The sequence below is a fragment of the Orycteropus afer genome, unplaced genomic scaffold (genome assembly GCF_000298275.1).
Source record: "Orycteropus afer afer isolate SDZICR_OR568_19922 unplaced genomic scaffold, OryAfe1.0 scaffold00147, whole genome shotgun sequence".
In the NCBI taxonomy this organism is placed as follows: domain Eukaryota; kingdom Metazoa; phylum Chordata; class Mammalia; order Tubulidentata; family Orycteropodidae; genus Orycteropus; species Orycteropus afer.
Window position 1 is genome coordinate 2,347,005 of NW_006921734.1, and position 10,881 is coordinate 2,357,885.

Genomic DNA, 10,881 nt, shown 5'->3' on the forward strand with positions numbered 1-10,881 from the left:
TGGTTTTATGAGGATATGAAGTTGGAAGTTATAGCAGTGGCCTCTGTGACCACGAGGGGGAGAGACCTAAAGCAAAACCAATAAACAAATGGCAGAGCCAAAAAACTATCCTTAATGGTATCTCTGAGCTGTATGTGAGCAATAAATGTCCTTGGTTGTTTAAGCTGATTATATTTTGACATTACTACCACCAACCAAAAGCATCCTAACTGTTACAGTCACACAGTGGAGTACTTTACAGTGACTAAAAGAAGTTATGCCACAGAAGTGTATTTATTGAGATTTATGAACAGCAGATGCAAACTTAAAAGCAAAAATGACAACAGTATGATCCCAGTTTTTAAAAACAACTATTTTGGAAGAATTCATTTGCCAAAAAAAGGTCTGAAAGAATATACAAGGTTTTAAAGCCGTTATCTCTAAAAGGTAAGATCTAAATGTTTCTTTTCTGCATATCTGCATTTTCTATCTTTTTCTACAATAGCATGTATTATGATCTTGTCACACTTTTCTGTATCTTCTGTCAAGTCAATGGGATTCTGGGGAGAAAGAAGAGGTAAACATGTGTTCTAATGAGTGATTCTGAACTAGAAGTTTTTTTTTTAATAGGAAAAGTTTTTTTTAATTGTTTTATGAAACAAAATTTGAGATTATTTATTATTCAGTGAATACAGAAGATTAGAGTTTTCACTTTTCTTTGTTACTTAGGGAATCATATCATGACTTTGTACCATTTCGTATTGGAATTTCTTCTGTGAAGCAAAAACAGTCCCAAAATGAAGGATCTTCAGGTGTCATAGGAACAGCAGATGCTATTAAATCATTGAAGGTCAGAATCTTAAACTGCCTTTGGGTAGGTTTAGCATCATCTTGAGATGGAACCTAAACATAGGTAAAAATGTTAAATTGCATATTAATTTTATGATCAATTCTATAATTATGAAAAACACAAAATTATATCTTAATAGTATTAAAAGTATAACATAGTAGGGTTTCTAAAATACAGCTTTTATTCCTTATCTAAATGCTACACGGTAACAAGAGAAACATCAAATAGAAAACCTGGTTCTTGAACTACAATGAATAAATCTGTTCAAAATGTGGATTTACTAAGCCCCCCATCCAGAAATTCTGATACAGTATATTTCAGCTAAATAAGACCTCAAAATCTACACTTTTAACAAAAAGGAAGTGGATTCTGATAGAGGTGGACCACAAAACAAACTTCTGAGTACTACTACTCTAGAGAGAATATCTGGTAATACCTCTGTAACTATGTTGTTGTTATTTGCCATTGAGTCGGCCCCGACTCATAGCGACCCCTCCTTGGGTTTCCGAGGCAGTATCACTACAGAAGTAGGACTGCCCAACCTTCCTTCCGAGGAGTGGCTGGTGCGTTTGAACCACCAGCCTTCTGGTTAGCAGTCAAGTGCCTTAGGCACTATGCTACCAGAGCTCCTTCTGTAACTAAAGAAAATGTTAATTATTTCTTTAGAAAATAATGTATGCAACACTAAATTTGGACTGTATCATATACTGCTAGAGCCTTTGTTCAAGATGCAATGCAGTGTAGACTTTATTACACTACACACACTATTATAGATAGTATGAGGGATTTCTATACTGGTTTACATTAACTCGATCTGATACCTATTTTATATAATTTATACTCACAGCTACCCTATGATATGGTTATTGTCTAAACTCTACAGACAGATAAAGTGAGGATCAGGATGATCAAACAATTTGCCCAAGCTAATAAAAGAAGTTAAAATTGTAGACTCAGGCCCAGAGCCTGCATCATACACTTGTCCTCTTCCTACCATGCCAGGGTTGCCTAACTAGGTTCTACTTAGTGAAATTAAAAGTAGCAAGCATATATGTAGATGTTTCAAAAAGTATCAAGTTCTACAAAAACATAAGATACTTTCAGGGAGTATGAAGCTGGGATTTGAGTAGGCAGGGAAATATCTTCAGATAACAGGTCAATTTTAACATGCCATTCCTCTTTAAGGGCAATAACCTATGAATAATTTTACTCCAATGATGGCACCACTCTAGTTTTCTATAGATAGTGATTCAGGTATATTCATCATGCCATATTTTCTCAAATAAGGACATGGAATATATTTTTATTTATTTTATAGGATCAGCATTCCTTAAACAAACACCTCTCCAGAATCACAACTATAAATAGCCTAAGAGTTCTTGGCTCTTTTTTTTCTTCCCCTCTTATCAGATACTGGAAGAAGAAAATATAAACAGATTGTGATTGGTGCAACTCAGATCAAGGTTACATTACCATATGACATACAATCTTCACATGTTTAATACTTTAACTTCAGGAAAAATTTAGGAAATAATTTTTAAATGAAAAGGGGGCTTAACTTGCAAGATAATTCCATTATCCATCCACCTCCAACTTTGTACCCTTATATTCAACACAGGTTCAGTTAACTAGAAATTGCCTTTTCTTAGCAAATGAATTCTTCTAAAATAGTTGTTTTTAAAAAATGGGATCATACTGTATTGTAATTTTTTTTTCAACTTTGCATCTGCTGTTCATAAATCTCAATAAATGCACTTCTGTGGCATAACTTCCTTTAGTCACTGTTAGATGAATGAGACAGTCACTATTTTGAATTTTACTGAAAAAATGATTACTATGACAATACTATCGATATTTTTTCTTTATTAATAGTTATGTCTACTTGAATGGGAAGAAATAGGTAACAGTTTTCTAAGTTTCTGAGCAATCTCAGATGATCTTGAGGATTTGATCAGGAAAAAACATTTTTATACCTATTTTTACACCGTATTTGCTTCTAGGCAGCATCCTGGTTCTACTTCTTCCAAGACAGATTTGTTCATTTTCTGGCAGTCCATGTTATATTTAGTATTATTTTTCAAAAATAAACAAATAAAACCCCAAATCTCTAGCCTGATATAAACCAAATGATTATTCCCATCCATAAAGAAAAAAAGTCAAAGAAAACCTAAAATCTTACATCATGATGTTTAGATCCATCGGGTTTCCTAAGAGCCACTGCAACAAAATGGTGTTCATCTATTTTGCTCTCCTGGGGGAAGGAAAAAAAAAAACGTAAGATTAGATATGCTTTTGTTTTGTTTCCATTTTTAAATCTCAATGTCTCTCTATATATGCATAGCTTGCTATGTAAGCCATACATACATACACATATATGCATTTATAGATACTTTCCTATCTACCAAACTATTTAAGGATAAGTCACCTAAATGCTGGCCTTTACTAAATACTTCGATGCATATTTCTTATTAGCCATATACTCTTACTTTAACCATGTTGTTGTTGTTATGTGCCATCGAGTCGGACCCGACTCATAGCGACCTCTCCTTGGGTTTCCAAGGTGGTATCACTTCGGAAGTAGATTGCCCCATCTTCTTTCCAAGGAATGGCTAGTGGGTTTGAACCGCCAGCCTTCTGGTTAACAGTCAAGTGCCTTAGGCATTATGCTACCAGAGCTCCCTACTTTAACCATAGTAATCATCATTTTTTGGCAGTCCATGATCTATTCAATATTCTTCACCAACATTCTTTACTAACACCTTAGACTTCTTTAATCTGATTAACTTTCCAACAGATCTTGTCTTTTATGACATTAACATTTTTAAATATAAGCCCCCCCTTAAAAAACAGAACATTGCTCATTTTTCATTTGCCTGAGTTTCTTAATGATTAGATTTCAATTAAGTATTCTTAACAGGAATACACAGTTGATGTGTCCTATCTAGAGGCACAAGATGTCCACCTGCTGCTAAGTGGTGATCTTAATTCTGAATATGTTTATTTTTAAAGGCACATTTTAAAAATTCAGATTGCAACACTGGTGTGTAAGCATTTAGTCAAGACACCTATGACAGCCTATGGAAAATTATAGTTGAAATTTGTAAGACTTGAATATGTAATATTCTATTTCTCCTATGTATCAGACAAAAAGAGAGAGGGCTTGAAAATACCTCAGATAATAAGCTAACAGTCATTTTTCACTAAGGCATTTTTCCAAAAGATTTCAGTTTAAATAGAAAACTCTATATAGTCAGAGACCTTTCATCCTTTATCCTCTTCTTTAGATCTCAACACTTTAACATACTCAAGATAGATAAAAATAAAATTTTTATCAATCAGTTTAAGATAATATGTTTAAAGAGAAAAAGAAAAATGATTAAGGATGAGACAAAGTAACTTTGACCCATGGGTTAAAATACAAAAATATGGCATACAGGGCATAGCCCTCATATGTATAAACCAAACCTACTGCCACCAAGTCGATTCTGATTCATAGTACCCCCACTGGGTTTCCAAAGCAGTAAAACTTTACAGAAGCAGATTGCCAATCTTCCTTCTGCAGAGTGGCTGGTGGGTGCTAACCTTCTGGTTAGCACAAATGCCTTAGGCACTATGCTATGAGAGCTCCTATACAAAGAATAAGAACACTAAAATATATAGAGATGTTTTAGCTATAATTACTGTTGGAAAACCATTAGAATTAGCAGTTCTTTAGTGTCTACATCTGAAGTGCTTATCATAGATAACTGTGGACAATAACTAGTTTTCATTCAGCCTATCAGCTAAAATGCCAAGATGCTTAAAATTTATCCACTGAGCTTGTCACAAGCCAAACTTCAATGAAACTTGTTTAAAATAAATCACATTTACAAAGACCTTCCCAGCATTATATTGACTATGAAATTTCCCAAACCAAAACTAGAGAAACTAATTTAAAATGACTCAGTTATCAAACTGTGCCCTGTACGTCACTGTTTTAAGTTGAATTTTGATGATGTTAACTATTATCTAATGTCCCACTAGAATGAAAACTCTTAATAGGTCAGGGATTTTGTCAAAGTGCCTAAGGTATTTGACTGCTCATCAGAAGGCTGGCGGTTCAAACCCCCCAGCCACTCATTAGAAGGAAGATTGGGCAATCTACTTCCGCAGCGATATCACCTTGGAAACCCAAGGAGGGGTCTCTATGAGTCGGGATCGACTTGACGGCAGTGAGTTTGGTTTTGGTTTAGGGCAGTACTTATAATAAATATTACTTTTAAAAAAACGAATGAAACAAGCAAGCTTACTATCTAGTTAGCTAGCTTATTTGAAGATACTAATCTTAAAGACTTTAGGTTCTTAAAGTTTCAAGATATTTCTTAGTTTGCAATTTTTTATATATAAAAACACTGTGAATACAAAAATTTTATAGTCTCTGCTAAACTCAAGGAGAACAAGAATATCTCCCGTTTTCAGGAGATAGTTTAACAATAAATTAATGTGATTAATCTATTTCAGTAGAATTATATATATATTTTTAATAACCAAATACCAAACTCACTGCTATAGAGTCAGATTCAACTCATAGCATATCTTCTTAATACACAGTGTACTTTCTTAATACATATTTCATTTAAAAAAAATAAAAGTTACCCGATTGCTGAAAGAATGATATTCAGAGACCAAAGCAAAGTTTAAACTATAACAGTCAAATTTTACTATTTTTTCCAATGGTTAAATATTGAAAAAGTATACTTAACATAAATTTAATTTGTATTTCTAATTCATAAATTATACTTAATATTTAAGGTTTTTCCTTTGAAAAGCAAGTAAACTTTCTATTTCAACTAATGGCATCATGTGAGACTTTGGGAGTAATTTTCCTAACAAAAACTGGTTATGAAAACTGAGAACCTGTGAAAATGAGATTTTCCCCCTTGGCAAAGAGTTCCTACTCTTTTTCTCAAGTATTGTTTTTTCTGGTGTGACACCCAATAGTCAAGTAAGTGGAAAATCGTCTTGATTTGTTGCAATAAATAATGGATTCTTGACTATGTCCAAGCTAATGCTTTAGGTCTGTAAGAGATATGACCCCTGTCCTCAGGGAACACTGGGAAAGCAAAACTATTAGATCATTTTAGAAAATAGGAGGCAAAAGAAAGTGGCACTGTGGTTAAGGCACTGGGGCTGCTAACCAAAAGATCAGCAGTTTGAACCCACCAGCTGCTCCATGAGAAAACAGTGAGGCAGTCTGCTTCTGTAAAGATTTACAGCCTTGGAAACCCTATAGAGGTCAATATGAACTGGAACTGACTTGATGGCAGTAGGTTTGGTTTTTGGTAAGGAGAAAAAGGATAGTCTTAGAGGAATTAAAGAGAAGGCACCTGAGTTGATCTTAAATTGTTAGAGAAGGCAGAAAGGAAACTGAAGGAGTCATGCAACAATTAGTACAAGTGAATATAAACAGGAAAGGGTTGGGAATATTCAAGGAAAAGTGGACTACAATTTGGCTACAATGTAGAATATGTATAGGGAAATGATAACTAAAAACTGAAGATGGCTGGTTCGATACAGTGGAATTGGAGTCAGATTAGGACACTAATGCAACAGTCCAAGTCAGATATAAAGGGGACCCACGCTAGAGAAATGTCACAGACCAGATGGGTTTTCAGACGGCACCATGTGATGCTAGCCAGAGGAGAGTAAGGAGGGACAGGCCGAGGGTCTGGGCGTTTTCATCTCGGATGACAGATAGAGACATCGTTAAAATAAACGCAAAGTTAGAGATAATAACTTCAAGGGCAATTATGATTTTGACTTATCAGTAGAATGTGAGGTGTTTGTGGAATTTTCAGACAGAAACCCACAGCAGTGAGCAACAGGAGTGTAAAGAATGGAAGAAATTGAGACTTGGAGCAATACACAGAAAGGTGGAGTGCTCAAGACTGCTAATACTGACAGCTTTACCAACGAGAAGGGGTGAAGACAGACGCTTTGGAATTGTCTACATTTAGAAGTAGCAATGAAGTATACTTCTTAAATGTATCTGTCCCAGGGTTTAGTACTCTGCCCTCTTTTTTATACACTATTCTTGATGATCTTATACACTATTTATCTTCCACTAAGAGCTCTTTTAATGATGGGTCATTTTCCGAAGACTCTCAGCTTCCTCTTCACAGAAACAACCTCATTCTGCATGCTAATCAAAGATACCAAGGAGATGTTAACTTTTTTAAATCTTCCTCATATCTTTTTTAATTTTCACAAATTTCTTCTTTTCAATTTTCAAGCAAATAAGCACTTCTTTTTTTGGGGGGATGCACTATTTTACCATGTATCTCGTGATGACATTATCCTTTGTTTATGTTTGAATAAAGATTATCTACTTAGCCTTCTGCATCATTTACTTGGGTACTGTTGTTGTTATGTGCCGTCAAGTTGGCCCAGACTCCTAACGACCCTTCCTTGGGTTTCCGAGGCAGTATCACTACAGCAGTAGAGGTACTGTTGTTGTTATGTGCTGCCGAGTCAGACCCGACTCATAGCGACCTCTCCTTGGGTTTCCGAGGCAGTATCACTATGGAAGTAGATTGCCTCATCTTCCTTCTGAGGAGTGGCTGGTGGGTTTGAACCACCAGCCTCCTGGTTAGCAGTCAAGTGCCTTAGCCACTATGCTACCAGAGCTCCCAATAGAGGTACTAGTAGATACTTATTCCCAGATCCAGACTGGAACTTAGTTATTATATGCATCCTCAACCCTGTTTCTGGTTCTTCACATGCATTCTTTAAATGCTGCCTGCAGTATAAGACTTTTTTTTTTTCAGCTTAGCTCATCTTATTTCACACTATGTAAAGGAGAATGCATCAGAATCTGAGGCATGTCACAGTCTTTATTGATTACATACATTAACTGATAAACCACAGTCCCTGACATGTACTGCTTACTAGGTACTTTTCCTGTCTCCAACCCAGGCAACAGTACTTTCTGTAATGATCTGTGTAGTTAGTCTCCAAAGTGATATGGAATAAAACCTAGACAGGAGGCTAATGGGAAAGGGTACGTAGATATGACTAGCTGTTTCAGGAAGTAGATAATAAGAAGAAAGGAGGGGAGCAAAATTCTGTCAAACTGCCCAGTGCAGATCACTCATTTATGCATAAAAAGAGGAGAGGAAAGGAGTTGAGTATGACTCTTCTTCCTACTTCATTTCCAGTCTGAAGTGAAGACTCCACAGGGTTAGAATACAAGACAACTTCATTCTCTGACCACTTCCGTACATTAATTTAAATAAGAGTTGACAACTCACGTTTCCCTTGCTCTGGATACAGTTCCACATAGGACATTTCTGGTCACTCTCAAGCACTAATTTCTTCTGAATTTACATGTTTTGTCTAGTCTGATCCAATTGTAATTTTTAATCTCATCTCCTAAAGAGCATCTTCCTCCCACATACCTCAGCTTAAACTTAATTCTGCGTTGGAAACATCCATTAAGAAAAGGCAACATCCTTGGTTTCTTCCCTCTTTCTAACTCCACAGCCTCCCCCATTCACTATGCTATTTCTAACAGAGTAGGAAATTCTAGTATGTGAAAGTAAAAGGGGATGATGGAAAGGGAATGAGCAGGAAAGATCACTCTTGCCTGTTGGAGCTGTAAACTGAAATTGGAATTCTTTCTAACTTATATGCCTAAAGCTTGGTTCTTTAACTTGTGGGGAACTGTGGAGATGCCCTGACATGGATCTCTTTTTGTTTCTCTTTTTGTTTCTCTTTAATTCCAGGATGCTCATTTGGCTGTCCAGTTATCACTCTGTCAGCTCTTGGTTTCCAGCTGTCCATACCACCAGACTCACTCTGTTAGGTTCACTCTCTCCTCCTAAGTCTGTTTATAGTTTCTAAGGAAAAATCCACACTTAAAATGTATGCACTGATGTACATTTTTTAAAAGTAATTACTCATGAAGTAACTATATGTACTAATTAAAGAAGAGAAAAAAGTAATTATATCTATTTTTGTAACTTGTACTTTGAGTGGGTATTAACAAGGTGTAGTCAGTAAAGAACTTAAATGAGTAGTCAGTGGTTGTTGTTAGGTGTCATTAAGTCGGTTCCGACTCACAGCGACCCTGTGCACAACAGAATGAAACACCACCTGGTCCTGCACCACCCTCACAATCACCGCTATGACTGAGCCCACTGTTGCAGCTACTGTATCAGGCTATCTTATTGAGGATCTTTCTCTTTTTTTCACTAACCATCCTTTTCTAGGGATTGTTCTCACCTGATAACATGTCCAAAGTACAAGAGATGAAGTCTCATCATTCTTACTTTTAAGGAGCATTCTAGCTGTACTTCTTCGAAGACAGATTTGCTCATTCCTCTGGCAGTCCATATTATATTCACTATTCTTTACCAATACTGTAATTCAAATGAATCAATTCTTTTTCTGTTTTCCTTATTGTCCAGCTTTCACAGATGACTTGTAATTCAGCAACTATTACATAATAGAATGCTTACTCTCTTTCTTTTGTTTTGGCCCTATAAGTCACCACTCCCAAATGCTTTGAAAACTCACTCCTTTAAGTTCCACATATATGAGACTTGGCCTTCTAAAAGCATAAGTCTTATCTTATTATTCCCTACTTGTTGTTAGGTTGTCTCCAACTCATAGCAACCACTACACACAACAGAACGAAACACACCTGGTCTTGTGCAGTCTCACGATCCTTGCCATACCTCAGTCCAATCGTTGTAACTACTGGGTCAATCCATCCTGTTGAGGGCCTTTGCACCCTTTTCACTGACCCTCCACTTTACCAAACATATCCTTCTCCAGGGAATGGTCCCTTCTGACAACATGACCCAAGTAGGTGAGACGAAGTCTGGCCATTCTTGCTTCCAAGGAGCATTCCGGCTGCACATCTTCCAGGTCAGATTTGCTAGTTCTTTCAGCAGTCCATGGTATTTTCAGTATTCTTCACTAACACCACAACTCAAAAGCATCAACTCTTTTTCTGTCTTCCTTATTCACTGCCCAACTCTCACATGCATATGAGGTGATTAAAAATACCATGGCTTGGATTAGGTGCACCTTAGTCTTCAAAGAGACATCTTTGCTCTTCAGCACTTTAAAGAGATCTTCTGCAGCAGATTTGCCCAATGCAATACATTGTCTGGTGTCTTAACTGCTGCTTCAACTGGTGTTGATTGTAGAACCAAGTAATATGAAGTCTTTGAACTTCAACCTTTTCTCTACTTATTGTGATGCTGCTTACTGGTCCAGTTCTGACAATTTTTGTTCTTTATGCTGAAGTTTAATCCATAATGCAGACTGCAGGTCTTTAATTTTCATCACAAAGTGCTTCAAGTCACCTTCATTTTCAGCAAGCACAGTAGTGTCATCTGGGTATCACAGGTTGTTAATGAGTCTTCCACCAATTCTGATGCCACATTCGTCTTCATATAGTCCAGCTTCTCAGATTTTTTGCTCAGCACTCAGATTGAGTAAATATGATAAAAGAATATAATCCTGACAAACTCTCTTACTGATTTTAAACTATGCAGTATCCCCTTGTTCTGTTCCAAAGACACACTCTTGGTCTATGTACAGGTTCCTCATGAGTGCGATTAAGTGTTCTGGAATTCCCATTCTTCTCAATGTTATCCACAATTTGTTATGATCCACACATTCAAATGCTTTTGCATAGTCAATAAAACACAAGTAAACATCTTTCTGATATTCTTTGCTTTAAGCCAAGATCCATCTGACATCAGCAATGTTATCCCTCATTCCACTTCCTCTTCTGAATCCAGGTAGCATTATCGGACAATGTTTTAGGGCTATTCGTAAAGTCTTCCAATAATATACCAGACAGTGTTTAACCGCTGTTCATAAAGTTTTCACTGGTCAATTCTTTGAGAAGTGGGTGGCCTCTTCCTTCTTCTGAGTCTGTCTGCAGTGTAGTAAATTACTTTGTGTGGCTTTTCTACCCATAAGTCTTTGTAAACTCCAAGGTGGAATTTGCTATGAGCAACTGAGGAGCTCCTGATTGCTGAAGGTGTCCACCTGGA

The 10,881-nt window shown here is 36.5% G+C and overlaps 1 protein-coding gene across 1 annotated transcript in view; it reads right to left on the reverse strand.

The window, feature by feature from the left end:
- Positions 1 to 717: 717 nt before the first annotated feature.
- AASDHPPT (aminoadipate-semialdehyde dehydrogenase-phosphopantetheinyl transferase) overlaps positions 718 to 10,881 on the reverse strand; it is a 38,866-nt gene continuing 28,702 nt past the window's right edge. Inside the window, exons 5-6 of the mRNA XM_007945990.2 lie at positions 3,009 to 3,080; positions 718 to 882 (exon numbers count right to left, since the gene is read on the reverse strand). Coding sequence (XP_007944181.1) covers positions 718 to 882; positions 3,009 to 3,080 — 237 coding nt within the window. The remainder of the gene's footprint in view (positions 883 to 3,008; positions 3,081 to 10,881) is intronic.